The sequence below is a fragment of the Ammospiza caudacuta genome, chromosome 2 (assembly GCF_027887145.1).
Source record: "Ammospiza caudacuta isolate bAmmCau1 chromosome 2, bAmmCau1.pri, whole genome shotgun sequence".
Classification (NCBI taxonomy): Eukaryota; Metazoa; Chordata; class Aves; order Passeriformes; family Passerellidae; genus Ammospiza; species Ammospiza caudacuta.
The window spans coordinates 107,478,296-107,501,850 of record NC_080594.1 but is presented as its reverse complement, the minus strand read 5'-3'; the positions used below and the strand labels follow the sequence as shown (position 1 = coordinate 107,501,850).

The 23,555-nt window shown below is 39.8% G+C and overlaps 2 protein-coding genes across 6 annotated transcripts in view; both read left to right on the top strand.

Moving 5' to 3' along the window:
* The window catches only part of KLHL15 (kelch like family member 15), a 28,329-nt gene extending 20,115 nt beyond the window's left edge, over positions 1 to 8,214 (top strand). For 2 of the 3 annotated variants that reach the window (XM_058823583.1, XM_058823592.1), the window contains one exon: positions 1,453 to 8,214. In XM_058823583.1, coding sequence (XP_058679566.1) covers positions 1,453 to 2,562 — 1,110 coding nt within the window. In that variant the 3' untranslated portion in view covers positions 2,563 to 8,214. The remainder of the gene's footprint in view (positions 1 to 1,452) is intronic. The other variant, XM_058823600.1, reaches the window with a different exon arrangement.
* Positions 8,215 to 17,612: 9,398 nt separating this feature from the next.
* APOO (apolipoprotein O) overlaps positions 17,613 to 23,555 on the top strand; it is a 29,442-nt gene continuing 23,499 nt past the window's right edge. For 2 of the 3 annotated variants that reach the window (XM_058823613.1, XM_058823622.1), the window contains exons 1-2: positions 17,613 to 17,668; positions 22,095 to 22,202. In XM_058823613.1, coding sequence (XP_058679596.1) covers positions 17,660 to 17,668; positions 22,095 to 22,202 — 117 coding nt within the window. In that variant the 5' untranslated portion in view covers positions 17,613 to 17,659. Of the gene's footprint in view, positions 17,669 to 19,678; positions 19,703 to 22,094; positions 22,203 to 23,555 lie in introns of those variants that run through there. The other variant, XM_058823631.1, reaches the window with a different exon arrangement.

The following is a 23,555-nucleotide window of genomic DNA, read 5'->3' as shown; positions in this document are numbered from 1 at the left end:
TTCAATAATAGCAGTTCAAAACATTTTTTTTTAAACAATCATTCTTTGACAGCAGAATGCCCTAATTACTACACAAGGAAGATATGATTACCAGATGGCTAACAAAATTTTAATGGTATGTGTTTATGGAACAAGCAGCTACTTTATTCACAAGATATAAAGAACATTAATTTCCAAATTGCTTTCCATATATGTCAAAATTCATACCACCATGCCTGAGGCATTTATTCTTTGGGACAGAGGGTAGGAGGAGGTGGGGTAAAAGATACTTAAAAACAGTAGCTCCTGGTGTTACCTTGTGATCACTTGAAATTTCAGAGTGGCCTCTGATTTTTTTTCAGAGCATTGCTTATTTGGAGCTGGTGGATACAAAAGGCTTTTAGACTGTTTGAAAGCAATCCAATTTTATGTGAAAGAAACTGGCATTTAGGATCAAATCTGATTGAGGGTTTCTGGATTTGGCAACATCTAGCAGGTTTTGATTTGTTTTAGAAGTGTGATTCAGAATGCTGTGTTACACCACACTGTACAGGAAGAGTGAGGCCTCTGAAGAAATTCCCACGGTGAGCTAGATTAATTAAAATGTTCAAGACAGGAATATGTTTTGGAATAGTCTCAGGACCAGCCTCAGGCACTTGAATAGGCTCAGATAGTAGGAAGGGTCCCAGAACGAATTCCTATTTTCCCCTGTGTCTGCAATTCCAAAAAAACTGAACAAAGATGGCTTTTAGGTTGTAACTCTCAACCTGGGAAGTGGAAGTTCAAACCTACCTCTGCAATTTGCCAAAGAAATGCACAACCAAAGGATTATAGGTGGAGACGTTTCCTTCTTGGTTCAAGGCATGTGTTAACCTGGAGACTCACACAGGGGAAACACTAAGGTCGTCATCATGATGAGTAGTTGGTGCAAGCACATGTTCTGAAGGAAGGCAGTTGGGTACCTTCCCTTCCCACCCCATGGCAATTCATAGCTGTGTGAGCAGAGCCTAGCATTTGGGAGCTCAGGCTTTGTTTGTGAGAATGCAGAAAAAAACCAGACTAGAGTACACCTTGGTAACCACAGAATGGGTGTGTAGAGTGTCTTTGAAACCCAGGAAAATATGGAATTTTTAATTTGGGTACTTTATGGATTAAGCAGAAGATGAACTGAAGTTGTTTTCAGGAGAAGGAATGATTCTTAGACTTGGGGATTTCAGCTGTGCCTAATTCCAGCATAAATTCTGCATGTGATTATTCTGCTGAAAATGTTAGTCACTGCTCTTAATCACTAAATTGCCTTCTGGATTTTGGATAACAATACATCAGTTTAAACCTTCATGCATAAATGCAATTGCTCTCAAGATTGCCTGAATGAAACAAAGTAAAATAATCTTCTAATCACATATAGTGATTTAGGTTTTCTGGATTGTTTCTCGTGGTCAGAATTTTAATATCTTTTAAATGTATTCATAGGTAAAAACATCAGAGTTTTACCGATACTCCCGGCAGCTGCGACATGAGGTTGACCAAGCCATGAATTACTTTCATAGCGTTCACCAGCAGCCTTTGATGGAAATGAAATCGAACAAAATTCGTTCTGCCAAACCCCAGACTGCAGTATTTAGAGGAATGATAGGACACAGTATGGTAAACAGTAAAATCCTTCTCTTGCACAAACCGAGGGTCTGGTGGGAACTAGAGGGTCCTCAAGTACCTTTGCGACCAGACTGCCTTGCCATTGTGAATAACTTCGTGTTCTTATTAGGTGGGGAAGAACTGGGGCCAGATGGCGAGTTCCATGCTTCATCCAAAGTGTTCAGGTACGACCCAAGGCAGAACACTTGGTTACGGATGGCAGACATGTCTGTGCCACGCTCCGAGTTCGCTGTCGGGGTGATTGGCAGGTACGTGTATGCAGTGGCTGGCAGAACCAGGGATGAAACCTTTTACTCCACTGAACGCTATGACATTACCGAAGATAAGTGGGAGTTTGTGGATCCCTACCCAGTCAATAAGTACGGACATGAAGGGACTGTGCTCGGTAACAAGTTGTATATCACTGGTGGAATTACATCCTCTTCAACTTCTAAGCAAGTGTGTGTGTTTGATCCCAGTAAAGAAGGGACGGTAGAGCAGCGAACACGGAGAACTCAAGTGGTCACTAACTGTTGGGAAAACAAATGCAAAATGAATTATGCCAGATGCTTTCACAAAATGATTTCTTATAATGGTAAGCTCTATGTCTTTGGTGGTGTTTGTGTGATCCTGAGAGCTTCCTTTGAATCTCAGGGATGTCCATCTACAGAGGTTTATGACCCCGATACCGATCAGTGGACTATACTGGCTTCTATGCCAATAGGCAGGAGCGGTCATGGTGTGGCTGTTCTGGACAAGCAGATAATGGTTCTTGGAGGCCTTTGTTACAATGGTCATTACAGTGATTCAATTCTCACTTTTGATCCAGAGGAAAACAAGTGGAAAGAAGATGAATATCCAAGGATGCCGTGCAAGCTGGATGGCTTACAGGTCTGCAGCCTGCACTTCCCTGAGTATGTTTTGGAGCATGTCAGACGTTGCAGCTAAAACAGAATGAACAACCCAGTCAAATACAAAAGAGCTATACTAATTTGTTGAAAAAAATTACAAACAGTTGAATTCCTGCAGAGACATTTCCTTGTGTATAAGAACAATGGCCAAATGCTCAAGAGAAACAGGATGTACAGGCAGTGTACTTACCAAGTTTATTAGAAAAGGTGGTAGTTGGTCTGACCTTGTGAAAGCTTTGTTGTTTTTTTTTTAATAAATGTAATTGTAAGTATGAGAAAAAAATATATTTTTGAGTCTGCTTTTTTTTGGTAACATTTTATGTCCACAATGTGTTCTGTTTTTTTTAATGGCCATTATACCACTATGCTTTTGAAGTAAGTTGAGTTTGACAAAAATATTTGTGAAAGGAAGAGAAGGAGGATGTTACTTTCATTTTTTATTGAGCATCAAAATACAGTTCATCACCTGTACTTGGGTACAACCAGGTATAAAGTAACAAGCCAACCATTTCTGTATTTTATGTTGTCTTTTAGATGCTTTTCCTATTAACTGCAAAGTACTCTCAAATCTACTAGGTGTTTTTGTTTTTCCTTATTTACTTTGGAAAAGAATTTTGACCCTTTTGCATGACCCTTTTCCTGGTTTTGTATAGCTGTACCAGTTAGTCTGCCAAAATGCAAATTACACATTTTCTACTAAATTTAAAACAAAGCATTTTTATATTCAAAACTCTATTTCTATGCTGCCTTCTATTGTCTGTGTTGTTTGTTGGTGAGTAAAAAAATGTATACACACATGTGCATACACTGTAAAAACTGTATATAAATGCATCTTTTTATGTGCAGTTACAATATTATATTTTAACTAGTGCACAGATTCAGCCATATCTGTTGCATTTAGGGTATTCTTTCATGAGCTAAATAGTTCAAAGTTCCTAAGTGAAACTGGAAGCCTCATTTGGTATCAAAGTATCTTTAGTATATACTGATTGATCCAGTAACCTTAAACTCTTTATATTGTTGCTACGTAATGAACTGTTGGTTATTTGTTATTTTATAAATTATTTTTTAAAAGTAAAATCATTTTACCTGAGTTTCTTTTTGGTTTCAATGTGCTGCCCAGTTTTCTTTTTTTGTTGAAATTGAAAACGTCAATAAGCAAATGCTCAGCACTGCTGTAACCCACAGTTATTTCTGGAACTGGATACTGGATATGCTACAGTTTATTGTCAATACTTTATTATACTCACACTTCAATATGAGTGCTCATATTGAAGTGATAAAATCTTTTATTATTATTTAACTATTAACTGTTAAGAACTACTGTGTTTGGAAAATGTGGAGTTAGGTGATTGGTTTGTTAGTGTAATTTCTGCTTCTTTTATAAAAACCTCCACAACTATGGCTACTGACCTTGGAGTGCCTGAGTAGAGATGGCTGGTCCAAGAGGGCTTTGACTATTCCATTGTGCTAACTTGCAGGTATAAATGACAGTAGATTGACAAGAATTATCTGCCATGACATAAATAATAACAGTATAGTCCAAATAACATTTGGACTATCTTTGTGGATGTAAATTAGCCACTTTTAGAACCCACAGGAGAGATCTGGTGAAGCTGAAGGCTCACATGTAGTTCAGATGCTGAAACATGAGCTGCATATTTTGTAAAATCTTATGCTGCTGTGTTTCATTTTAAACAGTAGACTTTACTTTATATGCAGCAATGCAAAACCACTTTATTCAGCATCTTCCAGTCAGAATTCACTGTAGAAAAGGAATGTACAGTACTCAGGGAGTTCAAAAGAATGCACTTACAAAGGGACCAAAATCACCCTAAATTTTCTATATAAAAATAACATCTGCTTGTGTAAATGAAATTTCAAATAATAGAAGTTAAAACAATGTGTAAAACTTCTCCTGTTGTGTTTCTGTATCTTTGTAGGAATTATGTTTTGGGTTGAAATGTGAGTATTTGGAGCTATATGGCAAGTCAGCAGATTTTTTTAGGGTTTGTTTATTGTTAGAAATTATTTATTAATCGAGTATATTCATATATTTTGAAAGAAGGAGGTAATGTTTGCCATCGTAGCTGTAGTGATAAGTTATTTACAACAGAAGGGACTGGACCAAATATTGATATTCAGCCTTCTGATGCAGACTAGTTTGCAGCTAAATTTGTCCTTTTTAATAAGAATTCAGTTTACTGAATTAGAAATCTAATTTACTTTCTTGATAGACTAACTTAAAAAAATGTGGCTTACACTAAAACCTCAGTTTCACTGTGAGACGTGTACATCACCCTACATGGGGAGAGATAAACTGACTCTGGTAGGTGCTGCCTGTGTGCTGACTGTACATAGTTCATGGAATATTGGGGCACAAGAGAAAAAAACACAGGTTGAGAGATTTTTGTTTGTTGGGGTTAGGGTTTTACAGTTGGTTTGTTTTAGTGGTTTTGTTATTTTTTTTTTTTTTTTGTCACCAGCTCATTTCTTAATGGGGCAGCAAGCTAATCCTGTGTGAGGCAGCTTCAAGGGCACGTTACATAGAGTAGAGCACTTCACTTTGTGTGGGGCCAGTGCCAGTGTGGGAGCAGCTCTGGCTCTGGATATCTGGTGTTCAGGAGTCAGATGTCCTAGAGACATGGCCAAGACTTTTTTTAAAGTAGTGGTAAGGATAGGGGTGTCTCAAGTTACATTTTTGAGTCTGCATTTAAGCACCTTCTGAAGCTCTGTGTACTCAGCAGCTGCCACTAAAGTCATTGGTGAGTGCTGACACTTGAAAAATGAAGAACCAGATGGGTTTTGGTGCTCTGCTTTTAAGCTCATGTTTATCTTCAGGTGCCCAGTTCTGAAAGCTCTTGTTCAGGATTGTAGTAGTAATTGTTCTGTGAAATTATAATTGAACTGTTGGTTTCAGCTTCCCTGAAGCTGTGTCCCCATTGAGAGGCTGGCTGTAAGCTTTCCAGCATTAGGGATGCTTGGGATTAGAGTGGTGGGGATATGGGAGCATGTTTTGTCAGTTTACATATCTACTGTGCTTTCATTGTTTTGGACCTGAAATATAAAAATTAGCTTCTCCTTTATACTATAATGGAACTTTTGAGACAGTTACTTTGGTTACTTGGAGGGATTTTTTTAATTGAAATTTTTTTTTAATGTTTGCTCTTAGTATTTAGCTCCAGATAACTTAGTACCTTACTAGGAACAAACCTAAGATGGCTGATAAGAATTGCCTGTTACTATCAAATTTTGAGCGTTATGGTCAGATTAAGATGGGGTTTAAAATACATTTAAATGCCTCTCATTTGTGAAGGAATAGCTAAGTTATGATCTTTGGTTATTAGATTTGGGAAGGTTCTCCTATTCCCATCCCATAATGGAATACCAGCAAATCTAATGTCACCCACATATTTAAAATGCAACATATGACTTGCTTTTAAAAGCAAATATACTTGCCTTTTTTTAGAAAGGTGGACATAATGAGTTACAATCTAGGGTGTTTTTTTTTCACATCTATAGAAAAAATATATCAGCTTCATTTCTTAATTTAGCAACCAACTTCAGGAATAAATTTTCTTTTCAAACAAGACAATGGACAAAAAGCACAGTGTTCCTGTAAAGGGGCTGGATACTGCCAGTTCCAATTTCACATGCTCCTAGGTCTGGTTTTAGGGGACAGATTTTTTTTTTTAAGTACTGCATAAGGAAAAAATAGCTCACTTTCTGCCACAAAATGTTTGTTGGTAGTTTCATTGTAGGGAGGCATCAGCTGGCAAAAAGAAACTTTGGGTATTTTTTTCCCATGAACTTAGCTGGAAGAAGGCAGACCTTGGTTTTACAGAGGTCCTGCTGTTTCAGAAAGCACTGCTAGCAAGTGGCAGCATATGAGCTACCTGGCAACCTGCTTTTATGTTACTTTTGAAAAATGTGGATGCCCTACTTCCTGCAGTATGATAGCAGTCCTGTTAGAACTAGCTCTGAGGGTTTGACTGCAACACTTCCCTGGTTCCTGGGCTTTGAAGCTATTGATTCTTGAGGCCCTCCTGCCTCAAGAATTCCAAGTGCTGCATTTCCTCATGCTGAGAATATGGTACCTACTTGTGTCAGGGATGAAGCTTCACTTGACACTCAGGAAACAGATAAAGTTCAGCAGGTGCAAATTCAAACTGATGTAAAAAACCCCATTGCTTAACTCATGATGTCCATTCTTTAGCAAAGGGAGAGTAAGCATTTTGGGAGACACTAACAGTTCTTTAAAATAAACTTGTAGTTTGTGTCAGCCTGCATTTGTCAAAGTCTATTTAGAAGTAGTTGCATTTGTAGAGGTATTTTGCCTTTTTAATATACTTTTTCTTAAAAAAATAAATAGTGAATTGGGCCCCAGATTCTTCAGATGTAGACTTCACATATGTGAATAGTCCAATACAAAGAAACAGAAAACTCTAAGGTACTTAAAGGAAAACATGTAAGCACATGTGTTACTCTGCCTGTGCTTAAGAGTTTATAGGGTTGGGGCCATCAAAGAGAACATCCCTCCTGCTCTCCTGCTAATAAAAATATATATCTAGGTGGTGAAACTACTTGAATAAGCATCTGTCACACATGGCAGGGTTTGCCGAAGGAGAGTAGGAAAGAACATAACTAGAAGACATCTTAAATCATCTGTTTAAACAGAGCTTGCTGGTGTCCTGTAGCTAACATTCTGAGATTTTCATGTTTGTTAAACACTTAAAAGCTGCTTAAAAGAAATGCTAATGACTACTTTTGCATTTGTATTCTATTTTTGAAAGTTGGTGAGTAACTTGAAAATTTCCATTTTGTGTGGGTAAACGTCATAAAACAGTTGTATGTGGCATGTGGCAGAAAAACTAATTTGTTTTGAGCACAGCTTTCCTGTGTGTCCCTCTACTAATTTTTTTACACTTCTCTAAGTTCAATTTATGTAATCTTTTAGAAACAGCTTTCAAAAATCAATTTTAAATACTTATTGGATTAATATTATGTTGGTAGCTAGGGGAAAATAAGTTCTATGTGCAGATAGTTTTTATTTATGGCTCTGGTAGAAAAATCTTACTGTAAGTCTAGGAAATGAAGTGCTCTATAGGACTGTAAAGCTAGCTATATTTAGGGGGGGCTTTTATTACCTCAGAGGGACCCACCTAACTTTTATGTCAGTGTTGGAGCAGGTGAAGGGAAGAGTGAATTATGTTTTTATGTTAAATATTTTTCCCTACATATTGTTATTTTTGTAGATCTTTCTAAAATAAATTATTATATGCTGGAGATTGCAATTCCACTATAATATCCCACAATTCCAGTGTACAATATCAGATTGTTTGTATTGAAAAGAATGTATTTGATAAGTTAACAGGAAAAGTTATTTTCAAACTGTACTGTGCTTGTGTCTAGCCATTGGAAATACTTTTCCTATAGAAAATCAAAATTATTTGTATATGTCCTCATATATACATTTGGATTACCTGTCTAATGATTACCCTAGGACTGCTATAAACTTGTCTAAATAATTTAAGAATTGCCTCTTTTTAACTGTTTTAAGGCATTTTTTCTTGTCTTTTTTTTGGCAGAAAGTAATTTTCCCTTGTCATGGATACAAGTATGCTCAGACTTGCATATGTGCTCTGTTTGGGTTTCAAGCTGAAAAAAATGTATAAAATGTGTATAAAGAAAAGTGTAAATAAAATATTTTTAATCTTTAAACACTCTTGTGTAAACTTTGTAGTACTCAAAAATGTAGTGGACCTGGATTATCTTCTCCAGGACTTCAGAGATGACTCAGTTAAACACTCTTCAAAACTGTCTTGCTGCAATGTCTGTGTAAGATTTTGTTAGAGCTGTCCCATCAAGTTGGATGTGCTTATATGAGCAACTTCAGGCTTTTCTCTTTAGCTGCATTTCACTGTGTCCCCAGTCTAATTGCTGTGGTGTGTTTATCTGTTCACTCTGCATTTCAGGCTTGAATCAATGTTTGGAGTTGACTTGGTTGTCACATTTGTCCCCTGGTGTGGAGCTCTGAATTCAGACTGCCGAGGCTGAACAGGCAGGGCAGCCTTTGGGGCTGGTCAGCAGCCAGGACAGAGGTTCCCTGCTCTGGGCTCCCAGACCAGGTGTGCGTCCCCCCTGGAGCTCAGAGTGCCACGGGACCAGGTTGTGCTTCTCAACATTGCCTGTAACAGGAGGGGGAAGCTTCATTTCAGCATTAAAATCAGCATTCAGTGCCAGGGAGGAGGAGCAGGCTGGGAGGGCAGGTAAAACAGGTTATAATCCTATTTTCTCAAGCAGTCTGATGAAAGCCTTCCTTGTCAGTCCACTGCCACACTTTTACTTTCTCTGTCACTATTTTGTCAAGTCTCTCTCAGATCAAAGCCCCTGGTTTAAAAGTCTGAATATTTGAAGGTTGTCAAGAATATTTGAAAATAACTGTGATGTCTTTATTTTTTTCAATATTGAGTTCTAAAATAGCATTTTAATTTTATTTTAATAATTCAAATTACTTCAAACTTCATTTGCATAAAGTAACTTTTCCCACCCCCTCCTCCTTCCCCTCCTTTTTTAGCAACTTTTCTTCATCCTACACAGTGCACTGTTTAATGAGAGAATGCTGTGGATGAATTAAAGGGAGGAAGGGCCACTTTTAATTGTAATGTGTCCCCATTTTGAGTTCAAGAGGAGACTAAATGCATTAGACTGATACAGTGGAAGAGAAGATTACAATCTTGTCACATTGTAAATATTACTTACATTTCTTTTCATTTGCCTTTTTAATTTCCCTTCTCAGTGAGCCAGGTGGAATTTTTGGCAATACCTTTTTTCCAAGATGTCACAATGCCTGACATTACTTGTTAGCACCTCTGTAGTTCATCAGGCATCTCCAACTAAGTTCCCATTATTTCACTAAGAGCTCTCACATTTTGACTGGTTCGTACCAAATTCTTCATTTTGTTTTGTTTAATATGTGGCCTTAATTTTGACAGTAGTTAGTAATCTGTGTTCATTTGTTCTGTATGGTATGAAATTAATGTTATTTTGGCAAAAAGCTTATTTGGTGAATGCTTTCTGTATTCTTTGCTATAAATTATTCTTGTTGACATGAAATTCCTAATTTCAACAGCTGTTCCCCCTTTGTTATAGGTTAGGGTTTTGGGGTTCTGCTTTTTATGTTTGGGGTTTTTTGTTTATTTGTTTCTTTTTTTGAATCCATTATATGGATTCATATAATGAGTTCATTCATTGATATAATAATATGGAAAGGCAGAGTGTTGCTTTGGCCATTGCACAGATTCTGTATCAGTTCTGTACCTTTTGAGTCCACAATACTCTTGTAGATACATGATACCCTACTCACCTCTAGCCTGTCAAATCTTGCTGATGGTTCAGTGTCATCCTTTAACTGAGACACCACCTGGACCGAGGCAACTTCCTTGGCGTGTGCAAAACCTTCATTCAAGGAAAAGGGCAGAGAATATGTGTAAAGGCAGCTTCAGTTTCTTGTTTTCATGAACACTTTCCACTGCTACATTCAGTTCTATAGTTGTGCTGACAGGTGCTGTGGGCAATGTTTACAGGTAAAAATGAACCTCATCATGATGTCTGGTGAAGCCTGCAGTGACTGGTCAGTCATCTATCCACTGGAATGAATGCATTAACACCATATGCTGAGCACCAAACATTCGAGATTGATGGTATGTGGTCTGTAAAGGAACTCAAAAATACTTTTTGCTTTGTGTCTGATGCCTTCAGATGTCTCCTGGTGGTGTCACCCTTGTTAGCATTTCTCCTGTACATTACAAATAAATGTTGTTCAGTAAGTGGTGCTGAATAAAATATCTGTTTTCTAATGAGGAAGAAGGCTTTTAATGGTTAACCCTTATATTGCACTATTTAATTTTACCACACAGTTATGTCTGTCTTTGGCTTGAACTGGCAGCCTCCTTTCCCACAGCCTTTTCCATATGTCCTCAGGCATGTTCTAAACATTGTTTGGACTTTGTTTGGATTTTGTCATGTGCTTCACCTCACAAGTTTGAGTTACACCATGCAATTTTTTTCTGTGTGAGAATCTTTTCTTTCCTGTGGTGAATTTTTCATGGTATGGGTCTGTTTATGGGTCTGATTATTTACATCAATAGTACTTTGAGTGCTATTGATGAGACTTTCTGACTTTACCATCCTTTCTTTGTCAAAGGAATTACATCATGCCAACAGAAACCAAGTATTTACTCTGTGTTCAAGTTCTGTCACTTCAGGGTAAGAATTCTAATGTGGCCAGTGGGTTCCTCTTGTGTTTACCTTCCCAGATTGCCCAAGTCATACAAAATGCATGGGATTGTGCTTCTGGTGTCAATGGAAGGCAGGCCTTTAGTGCTTCCCCTATGTTGATGTAGAGATGACCTTTATTTTCACTCCTTCAAGCAAGGAGTTGCTCTGCTATCATTCTCCACCCCTCAGAAAGCCCTCCTGGCAAATTTATGCCCAGGAAGAGTCCAAGTTCCTCAGGTGTCCTTGGTCAGCTGAGGATGTTCCATAGGATTTGCCTTGTGCCACACATGCCCTCACTTCATCCTCTGGCTCTTACAGGCAGTTCTGCAAGGATTTTTTCATCTAACACAGGGGGCAACTTGATACCAAGAACTGAATTTTAACTTACTATAATGAAATCCAAAATACCAGTTTCAGAAGAAGATGTTTTAGAGGGCAAAAACTTTTTTTAAAATCTATATATTTCTTCTCCTGTGGATTTGGAGTTCATTTAATTGCAATCAGGAAGTTACTGTCAAGTAATAACTTTCCTAATCATTCTCCTGACAGATTATCCAAAGCACTGCAAAGCATTATGTAGTCAGAAGAAAAAAAAAGGTGATGATAACTCAACTGTAGCTTTTAGTTGAATGACTTTTCATGGTCTTAAAGTTGGGAACTGATCCAATTAACAACGTTCTTGGAAGTGTTTTAGCTGTTTTCTGAAGGAGGTGGATTTTGGATTAGTGCTGTTCTCTGAAAACAAGGGGAATGAGATTGACCTCTATGTAAGTTAAATAAACTAAATACCTTAGCCAAGGAAATCTCAGTACAAAATTGTTAACACACAAATAATAACCAACTGTACTCTGCAGAACATATGCTCCTTAAAAAGTGATCAGAGTTTCTCAATTTTAGTTTTGTCCCAGCTTTGCTGTGCAGAGATTTTTATTTTTCCCATGGTAAAAATCAATTACAAGAATGTATGCTAAACTTGTTAAACCGGAGTAGAAAGCCACAGAGAGATCTGCTCTCAGATCTGCAGCCTTGTTCAAAGCAGGGCAGGACACATTAAAGTGGCTGGATGGGTTAGCAATTTTCCAGTACTTTAACTTTTGATGATTTATGCATCTGCTGTGGATGGAAATAATCCAATATCCTCCAGAGATAATGCCTGGAACCAGACATACAATTTACCTGTTTCATATTCCCTTTTTCTGTAGCAATGGATTGATCCCTCAGGCTTTTCAGTTCATGAAATTGCCACTCTTGATGTTCAGCAAAGCTGCTCCTATTTGTAACACCCAGTTTCTGGGCCTGTGTGGTACCCTGCACTGCTACATGCACAAAGAAGGGAGAACCTATTTGATCACACTTGAGAAATGTGACATTTTTCTCATCTATACCAGAGCCAAAGCAAGCTAAGGCACCATATTGTACTAATTTATGAGTCTGAGGTAGTTTCAAATGCTGTACTGGATAGGAGCAGTTAAAGTAAAGACTGTCAGGCTGTGCCCCACTAGGAGCTGCAGTCATGCAACCATGGCCCTTCTCCAGAGGGAGTGGGGGTAGGCATCAATGGTGTCACATGAGGAGAAGCAGGGGATAAAGTGTGTTAAACAGAAAAGGGATCATTAGGGGAAACCACTGAAATGAGGGCTTTCATTAGTGATTGTGAGAGACCTGTCCTAGAGTTTCCCAAATGCACTTCAGGAATAAGCTTGGGTAAGGTTGGTGTTGCTCCCTTGTGGCAAATGCTGCTAGAAAGGAAGCAATAGTGGCAGCCACGAGATATGATGGGGTTTGATGAATGAGGCAAAGGAATGCAGAGGTGCAAACCCAGCCTGAACAAAGGCCTTGGTACCACAGAGCAAGGAACTGCTGAAGGATTTCCAGACTAAGGAGTGCTCTGAACAGAAATAGATTATGTCCTAAAAAGGGCATTTTGCTTCCAGAAGGAATGTGTACCTTTAATTGAGAATTATTTGGTAGACCTAGAAACTCATTTAGGTAAATAATCGACTGCATTTAATAGGCATGCATATTTATGAATATATGTAAATCAAGACATTTACAGGCAAATGAGGTAAAGCTATTCACATCACCTTGCTAAGAAATTAGGGATTGCTGTGAAAATAATTTTTTAAGGTAAAAAAAATTCATGCACAAAATATATACAGACTGGCAAAAGATGCAGGACCTTTCATCTTCTAGCCTCAGCTGATTTCCAGAATGTATCCTGTTCAACTGAAATCTGAGGTGCATTTGAATTTTGAAAATAGTTGGATTTTGTTGTGATGAGTATTTAAGGGCATCAAAAAGCTGTTTGTATTTTCACTGCTACTGGTAGCCTATTACCTGTGCTTGACTAGGCAATCCACACATCTCTGCTGGTGGTATGAACAACCTGTTGATAGAATGACAGAAGAATTATTCATTGTGGCTGGAAGGAGTAGCTGGAAAATGAGGAACCAGAGCTCCTGGTGTCTGCAGCAAGAAGCCAAGGATTTGAATCAGGGAAGGAATGTTTGGGTTTTTAACCATGGTATACCAGAAGTGAAAGAGATGCATTTGGGTTATACTGGGGTTTTTGCATTATGTATGTCTCTCTTCTACCTGCCTGTTGTCTTATTTTATAGAATTTTTATTTGGAAAGCACAGAGTGTATTTTGGATGCTGTCAGAATGTGACAAAGCTGGTGAGAAAACAGGTGCTGAAATTCGTCCTGGTTTACCTCAGATGTGAATGCATAAAGCCTTTGCTGCAATTAAAGGTAGGTCAGTGGGAACTCACAAATAGCTCTGCAATGGCATCTGTTCTCAACAGCCAAATTGCTTTCTGAATGTGTGAATTCAGACCTGTAGCTGCCAATAAAGTGCCTTTGACAAACGTCGAAGAACGACTCACCTTAGCTGTGAAAAGAAAAAGCACAGGGTAAGTTTCACTCTAAATAAGATGGTCTCATTAAATACAAAAGCCTGTTCAATTTCTGTTTGTTTTTATTTCGTAAGCAAATGAAGTAGAAAGGATGAAGGGGTATTCCTATGGACATGCAAACTACTAAAGGCATTGTGAAAAGTGTCATCACGCACCCAATAAAAGGCAGTTCAGTCAGCTGCCTGACAAATACGTGCTAAAGTGACAGGAACCTGAGGAATTGATCATGGCTCTGCAGACTGCGTGGCTGTGCCTGCCGTGGCCCTCCGCCTGGGCCTTGTGTGGGCATTTCGAGCCTCACGGCATTGGGTGAAGCTGCTTAACAGCTGGAACTGAATTTACTGAAGCTCTTGTGGTTGTGTATTTCCTATTAACTACATGTTCTCAATGACCTTGAAGAGAGTGCTGCCAAACAGCATTCTTTCCACTTATAACACAAAAAGCTCTATGAGGGGGAATAGCAGTTTATTTCATAAAGACATCAAAACCCAGTTCTGAACAGGCTGGCAAAACTGTAGTGACAAGTCATGGTATTTTTAAAAATAATTTGTTTTAATGAGAAAAGGTGCATGGAGAAAAATGGGGGGTGTTGGGGTTGTTTGTTTGGTTTTTTTAATATACAAGAACATTTATCTTGAAGGAGAACATCAAAATAAACCATCCATCCAGAATTATAATGTTTTCCAGTAATCAGTGTGAGTAGGTAACTTCATTGGTATTTGATGGACAGATGTTACACACTCATATTTTAACATTAATGTGCAACAAATCAATTTTTCCCCTACAATTGTACATCTATGGCAAAGAACTGTAAGTGTAGTAGTAGTAAAAGACTGATCTTATTTTCCTGACCAAAAAGTAAACTGTAAACAAGCAATCTAATACAACATTATGAAAGCTCAGACCATAATGCCTAAGGCATTGGCTTAGAGATCAAGTTCCTTAAATTGTATTTCTGCCTGTGATTACATAGTTTATGAACTGTGGTGACATTTTCAAGCATCTCTGAGTTTTCTGAGGGAAAATGTGTCTTTCACAAGTGTTTAGAAAAACCAATTTTCTAAAATTACTGGCATGCAAAATCAAACTGAAATTTGCTAGAGGTCCTTACATTAGAAACAGCCAGGAGTCAATCATGCCAAACCTCTTTATTCTGTGGCCTCAGCAGCAGAAACTTGAGCTCCTTTTTAAGCCTGTCTGACAGTGTTTTGGACTGTGCATAATCCATTATGGCATATATTATCCTTGTCCCAGGGGAATTTGGCAGGGACAACCTCCTCCAGTATAAGAGAAGAATACTCCTACATGAAAGCAAATATATTTGTATTGTTCTCTACAAAGGTTTTCCCATTTATTTTAATCAGTCTATCAGTAGTTTTAAAGATTAATATCCGCAATGAAAAAAGTGCACTGAAGATATCTGAGCTAATAAAATTATTTGGATTAAATTTATTTTGAAACAACCATCTGTTCTTCAGATATTTATATATGTTACATAATTGTGTTAATAATTGCTGTATAGCCACTACATATAAATTGATAACAAAAATACATATTTGTAACATTTACACCATTTTATGTCCAGAAAGAATTGGAATTTTCTTTACTATTCATGTACCAAACTTAAAAAGACAGTGTATTTGAAATATTCTTACGTCTGCCCCCTACAAAAATTGAGGAGCAGTTGATCCTACCCATGGCATGGGATTTAGCTTTGGTTGAGAACTAACCAGGTTGGGTGCCATTATTCACCTTGAGTGATTCACATCACTCCTCACCTGTAACTTTGAGCTTTGAACATTTTCTCTAAACTCCTTGAGAATTATTATTAAAAATGCATCAAGAAATGTAAGTGCTTTGCAAACTACACCATCATTCCACATCCTGACAAAACCTTCACAAAATGCTGCAAAATCAGTTTCCATATACATTTGCCTCACTGTGGCTTATATTCTGTAAATGTAACTGATTGTGCAAAGCATGGTGCAATGGAGAAAGAGGGCAATTAGTGTTCCTCACTGACTGGTCATTTAGGTACCCTTTAGGTTTAACTTCTCCATGCTAAAATCTCTATAACCAAGTCCATAATAAAATACCAGTATTGTCTGTGGGTACTGGAGCTCATCTTGTACCATTTGTTAGAGGTATTTCTGCTGTCCCATTAATTTGCCAGTTAAGGAGCATTGCCCAGTTCTGCAATGCAGTGGTTAAATTTCTTCCTGCTATAGCTGCTTCTGTTAGGTCTATAAAGAATCTGCAGTAAAGAAATGTAGGAATTTTAAGAGGGAACAACAAAAATTATCACGACAAAGAAAATCGTGCAAGGGTGCCTACCTTGTCTGTCTTTCCACAGTACTGTTCCTGATGAAGTGTTTGTTACCGTATTCTTCAGGTGATTCACCTTTTGCATTAAAATTCTAACAACGTTTTCTAGGACTAACACAGTGCTATTCATATTCTAAAATCAGTATTAACTTTTTTCAAGAAACTATGTTTCTTGAACATCTCCAGGGATGGTGACTCCACCACCTCCCTGGGCAGCCTGTTCCAAGTAATTTTCTGACAGAAATTCAGCACTCCTCATTTCTGATATTCATCTCCCACTGAGTTACAAGTCAGTCACTGTGGGATGTACAAAAGACCCTCCCTTGCTGCAGATGTGAGCAGAAAAAACTTTCACCTGTCCAACTCACTGAAGTGAGCTGGGAGATGCCCCAAGGGATGCAGAGATGAAAAGTGTAAAAATACTGAGAAAAGAGTGGTGGGTAATTGTTTTTGCTTTTTTTTTGTTTTGTTTTATTTGGGTTTTTTTTTTTGTTTGTTTTTTAATATGAGATAGGCACAGAACGCTATCCATACACTAGTCCCATTGTGCTGCTTTTGGCTGGGGTACAGTTAATTTTCTTCACAGTGGCTGGTATGGGCCTATGTATTGGATTAGTGCTGAACACAGGGTTGATAATACAGAGATGTTTTTGTTATTGCTGAGCAGGGCTTGCATGGAGCCAAGGCTTTTTCTGCTTTTTATAAGGCCACGCTGGAGAGGGGCCGGGAGTGCATGGGAGGAGACACACCTGGGACAGGTAACCCCAAATGACGAAAGGGATATTCTGTCTTCAACACACGAGTAACAACAACATCTCTGTATTATCAACCCTGTGTTCAGCACTAATCCAGTACATAGGTGCTGTGAAGAGAACGAACTCTACCCCAAGCAGAACCAGCACTGCCATCCACGTTATTCCGGCAGAGGCAGAGGAGCGGTGGAGCTGGCGGAGGGCCTGGGGCAGGGGTGCTGTGAGGGGGAGCCGGGGGTGTCCAGCCGGGTAAAGGGGCTCGGGTGCCTCCATCACCCTCTCCGGCTCCCGGGCAGGAGGGCGCGGCCGGCTGGGGCTCGGTCTCTCCTGCCAGGCAGCCTGCGACAGGAGGAGAGGACACAGCTGTGCCAGGGAAGGGCTGGGTGGGACATCAGGAAGAATTTCTTCACACAAAGGGTGAGTAGGCATTGGAATGGACTGCAGGTGGAGTCACCGTCCCTGGGGGGGTTAAGGAAAGGCTGGACGTGGCACTCAGTGCTATGGTCTGGCTGACAGGGTGGTGTTCGGTAACAGGTTGGATTCGACACCCTCAGAGGTCTTTTCCAACCTAAATGATTCCGTGATCCTGTGATTGATTCTGTGATCTCTGAACGGCCGAACCATCTTTATAAAGGCCGCAGAGTAACACATGGAGCCATGCCGCGGGGCTGAGGACTAGTGTATAAGCGCTTTCAGCACTCCGGCACCACGTTTGTCCCACACGAGCCCTCAGGCGCCATTCCCCAGGGAGCCCTCGGTCCCCTCCGCTTCCCGGGCGGCGCCTGCAGCGGGGCGGGGCCGTTCGCGTGACGTCACGCCGCGGTGACGCCATCGCCCCGTCGCCGCGCGCCCGGCGCCGCCATGTTCAAGGTGAGGAAGGGTCCCCGCGCGGGCCGGGCCCGCAGCGCTCGTGGCTGCCGCGCCGCTCCGTGCGCTCCGCACCGCTCCGCACCGCTCCGCACGCTGCTGGGACCGCGCTCCTTGCAGCTGCTTCACCGCTCCTCTTAGCGCTTCGGCACCGCGTGCCCTCCATGCTGCATGAACAGAGGCACAGTCCCGACTTAGAGTCGTTTCTGGGTGCAGCGGTGCTGCCGCAGAGTGCGGAGCGGTGCGTGCAGATCGCATTCCCTCTTTGCAGTGTGCTGCCGCAGAGTTTGGGTTCGGGGAGTTGTCGCTTCAAAGTGTCAGCTCGATCTTGAAAAGTCTCCGTTTTAGCGCCTGAAGGTTGTCTGTGGGACCTGCGGAAAGCACGGTCCGGCTCTCGCTGTCTCTGAGGTCTTTGCCTCTGATTAGAGGAGCTCCAGATGCCCAGATCAGGCTAAAAGCGAGCTCTGTGCCAGTCAGATCGCTGTTACGGCTGCTTGCTTAAAAAAAAAAAAAAATCAAAACCTGGTGATGCTTGGTTCTTGGTGTTCATTTTCTTTGGTACCATTTTCCGTGTGATATGCTGATAATATCTCTAGATACCGATATACTGAGTATATGAAATACTAACATATAATTGAAACTCATAATCTCAACATTAAGAACTTCTTTACGTTGAGGGTGGCAGAGCCCTGGAACAGCTGCCCAGGAGGCATCCAAAGCTCACTCACCTGGACATGTTCCTGTGTCACTGCTCCTTCAGGTGACCCTGCCCTGGCACGGGGCTGCACTGGATGAGCTCCAGAGGTCCCTTCCAGCCCTGACAATTCTGTGAGTCTGTGGTGCTGATGTGCTGAGCCCTTGCTTGCTCTGCTCTTGTCACAAATTCCTTGTTCTTTTTGTGCTTTGATGTTGGAATTCTGTGCTCGGAATCATTGAGAATTCCATAATTGTCATTAGAAGGTTTATCTGTGAACCTGTGCATTTGGGCACTAAGTATGTTAGTACCTTTATGCTGCTAATGAGGGTTTAGGTGCTTCAGGCCAACCTGATGTTGTGCCTCCAAGAGCCAAAGGGAAGGTGGCTTTTTGTCCATGATATTTGTGCTTCAGGGACAGGAGTGTTCAAGAGTTTGGATTTTGGTTTTACGTTTTTATAGTTTGGGTCGAGAAATAGGAGGGAGAATTGAAAAATATGAGAGAAATGAAGTGTTTTCATACTTCAGGACCATATCAGCCTTCTCAAAAGTATCCTCCAGCTTTTCCTGTCTGGTGTCTAAAGATAAAGTTGAATTCTTAGCTAGAGAGGAGTAAATGTATCTTTTTTGCTTAAAATAACTGCAGAGCATTGCCAATGGAAAAGAATGTTGGCTCTGGTTTTCTGATACTGAGTGGCTGTAAGACTGGCAGGCTGAAGGCACAGCTCAATCAGTCAAAATATTTTACTAAAGCAATTGGTTTAGTAATATGTGGTTAGTATGGAATTCAAAAATGAGATCCTGAAGGGAGTTTTGGAAACAAAAAGTACAGCAGTTGATCTTTCATACTCCCAAACACTTCTGTGTATGCAAACAGGCAGTATTTCAGCAGCAGTTCTGTCTGTCCCATAAGGCAGTTCATGTAGGAGACCATTGCAGTATGACTTGAACAGCACATTTAAGAAGAGATTTAACTTGCACTTTCAGAGATTAGTTTCATTTTGTTAAAAATTAAAATCAATGGAAAATGTCTGCGCTTCATTATCTTGATAACATAAACAGTTAACATTTCAGTCTGAGTAGTTCTGTGATCACTGATATTGTTTTGTGAAACCCAGGTGCTTCCAGCCTTGTGCTCTGCTGTTTGTGTCTTTATATAAAAATCTGAAATATCTAAAACATTTGGTTTTACAGTTTCTACTGGTGACACTTAGCACCATTTACACTGTTTGAAAACATATTTCTGAAAGAAAATGCATTTAGATTTTTGCCTTTTCAGTGACAGAACAGTTTTGCAATGAAAAAAGGAAAGATTGAGGAAATAAACTCTACAGCTATTAATGGTTAGTAGCATTTGTTTTTGTCCTGGCTAATGGAAGTATGTGAAAAGTGTTTAAGCAAACACTATTAGAGATTATCCTTGTCTTTCCTTGGCTGTGAAACAGCTGATCCAGTCATTGTGGTGTTTCATTTATAGTGATTTAGTAACGAGTCCATAAATTCAGACAAGGAAAAACTTCCATTTTAAGCAAGTTTTTCCACTCCTTTTAACCCATCAGATCCCTTATGTCTTCCAGAAGAGCAATCCTGTAACCTAGTTGTTGTGTGCTGTTTCTCTACACCTAAACCAGCATTTTCAGGAAGTTTGGCAACTGTATAGCCCAATTTTTAGTTTGAGAAGTCTATTGGTTACATTTAATAAACATTCCACCTGCAGGGCAGTGGAAGAAATTTAAGCTGCAAATGCTTGACTGCCTACAGTAAGCTGCTGTGGTGTGGATAATTTTAAGGCTGTTTTCTAACAGTTCTGCAGCAGCCAGACAGAGCAATTGTGCCGTGGCTGGGCCAGTTGCCACCATCACAGCATGGAGGAGGGGTGGTGTGACCACGGCTCCAGTGCCACAAGCAGCTGGGTCAGTGCCACAGACCCTGCTAGTTGTGAAAAGTGTGAAAAACGCCAGTCACTTGATTTTAAAATTTTTAAAGTTTAATAGTAATAAAGTGGTTATAAAAATAGTAACACAATTAGAGTAATAACAGTTTGGACAAATTGAATTAAAACAATATGAGACAATAAAAACAAAGAGTTACGGACGTCCGGGTACCTTTTCTGGGCAGCAGGAGCCTGAAAAAGGACACCCGTTAAGAAAGGATTAACCCTCAAAAGCAATAGCCTGTTGCATATTCATACACCTCATACATTATGTATAAATTCCATTCAAACACAGGATTCTGTCTGGTCAGTGTCAACTTCTTCCTTCTAATCCTAATAGCGCCTCCAAGGCGGGAAGAAGTTCGTTTCTTCTGATAAGAGGGCGATAAATTCCCTTTCTCTGAAAGATTTTGGTGTCCTGTGGCTGCTATCTCGCTGCAAGCCCTTTCTGTTAAACAAAGCATCTTACATAGCATAGTTTCTATTTTAACAATTTTTATAACCTAAAACTATATTTAACACAGTACTTAAGAAAATTAATACAGCATTATTTTCTGACACAACACGTACAATATTCATTTTAATATTTGCGAGAAGCCAATTATAAAATACATGCATTTTTCACAAAAGGAAGAGGCCTTGCTGCCTTCTCCTTTCCCAGCCCTGTCCCACAGCTCCTGTGGTGCTTGCCGGGCTGTTCCATGGAAGGAAGGACTCCATTTGCTGAGCCACACAAAGCTCTCCCTTCTCCTGCAGGATTAATCTTTTTGGCCAGGTGAATTCCCTCACGGTGGGAGCCTCCAGCCACCACAGCTGGGCAGCAGTGCTGGAGAGGAGCCAGGCACCCCCAGTTTGGTGTTAGACCCCCTGGGGCTGTAACCTGATCCAGCAAAACACCGGCTGCTGTAACTGTGCACTACAGGAGTATGAGACACTGAAAGCTTTCCCATTTCAACTGATATTTCTGGAGTTATACTTTGCTGCTAACAAAGATGTGCATTTGCTGGAAAAAATGCTCTCTGGGCATCTTGATTTACTCTGGAGCTAAGATTTTTTTTTTCTTCTGTTTTTTTGTTTGTTTTTTGTTTTTGTTTTTTTTTTTTTTTTTAAGTTGAAGCAGACTTTCCCATTAAGAAATTCAGTTTAGCATAGGTCCTGAATATTGGAAGAACTATATCCATCCACCTTAGTCATGGTGGTTGTGTGGTGTGATTGGATTGAATTTAAAGTGTTCAAAAACAGTCAAGTAATTCATGTTTCTTACAGAAAGTAGGAGACACTCCTAAAATTCTTAGAAAGTATTGATTTTGTTCTGGTATTTATAGCTGCAGGTCTCCTTGTTTTCCTAAGTCTATGTGCAGATATTAAGTAGAAGTAAAACACTGAACTTCTTGGTACTAACTATGGAAAAATGGAGGTATTATGGGCATACACAAAGTTGTTTAAAATATGAATATAATCTTGCTATTTAAGCTGAGAAAGTTAGTACAAAAATTACTTTAAACTAGAAAAAACAAGATCTTTTTTGTGAGATGAAAACTGATGAGATTAGCATTTATTTCTACTGCCCCCTTTAGCCTTAGGTTTTTCCAATTACCACCTGAGTGATTTAGATGTTACCATGTCAGTGCCTGAGAGCATTAGACTGTACTGCTGACCCTCCTTTCTCCTAATTTCCAGGCATCTGTTGAGATCCCTGTTTACCATCTAGGGGGACACACACCTGTCTGCCTGGCGGTGTTCAGGCACGTTGCAGTTTTGTTTGCACACAATGATGTTCTTGTCCTTGGTGATGTTTCCAGGTAATCCGGCTGGGGGCCACCCCTGTCAGCCTGGGCTTGCTCTCTGTCCAGGTTTATGCTGCTTCCTCAGAGAAGGCTTCCAAGAAGGAGTTGCTGAAAATTGAGGAGGTGAGTGTGGTTAGAGTCTTAGTGCTCTCCTATCTAAAGAATTCTGGAAACATTGTGTTTTGATGTATGAAAGCATTTCGGTACATCCTGTCACCTTTTGTATTCTTGCCTTTAAATTTGCTGCTCGGGTTTCCTCACCAGGGATGTCTGTACAGTTTTGCTTTTACCTGAGCATGGCATTTGATGTTCTTCACTTGATAGGGCCAGGCTTGCTTGTGTATAAAATATTTTTCCTACATTAAAACCTGTTATTATTCATTCAGAAATTACATTTTCATGTTTGTAGATTTACTTATGGTTGTATTTCAAGTCCACAGGAATATTTTATTTGCTTTTTACCCAGATAATAGCACTTACTTTTTACTGTAAATAGTGTTGGTAAATTCTAATAAAAATTCATTTACGTTCTCCACTAAAACATAAATGTGAATCAGAATGTTTTATTTCTAAAAATATTCTCTTTTTTAAATATCTAAGTTCTTGTCTGGCAACCCTTTGAATCCACCATAGTAGCCTGCAGAATTTTTTCAGTTTTCCTTTCTTCACAGTATTCAGACCTAAGCAACAACAAATACAATACATAGTGGCAATAAATACCTGTTATGCTTTCATTTCTTTAAGATGTAACAAATGTCTTGGTTATAAGTAGAGCCTTAAAATACCCTGTCAAACTGTAGATTCAGCAGCACTGTTACACAGGCTTTTAAAGGTTTCCAGCACTAAAAAATCAAAATAAGTACTTCATAACTAAATCCAGCTTTACAGGCATGAGAGCATGCAGTTGTTTAAAAGTTTTGAGTACTTGAACCCAGCCCAAAGCATTGTGCCATAAGCACTGGAACTGAACCAGGCTGTGTTGTGCACACCCAGGTGCTGGGGCTGGCAGTTCCCTTGAGCAGTGAGAGGAGCTGCAGTTGCAGGGGGTCCTGGGAGCCTCAGCTGGGCCCAGCCTCTGCTGGCCTGAGTCAGCCCTGAGGCAGCAGCGTGGAGCTCATGTCAGTGAGTAATGGGCTTGCCATCAGCTCCAGCTCAGCAGAATGTGCAAGCCTGGACTTCTGGCTGCCTTTCTTGCCATTCACAGGCTCTTAGTTTGGATCTCTATGTGTCAGCTGTCTAGTTTCATAAAATATATGGGAATTTCCTTATTTCTGTCCTCGTGCCAGGCATTGCTGTTAGGTTGTCCAACAGGATCAAAGTTCAGCTTGTGACTGTGATTGCCAGGGATGACCTGGTTTCCTAGGGAAATGAGGCTGAAAATCCTCATCTTTCAAAGTATTATGGGAAATCCAGCTGCACAAGTTACCAAATTATTGGATAAATTTGTTATAATTTTGTATTATGTTGTGGTTAGCA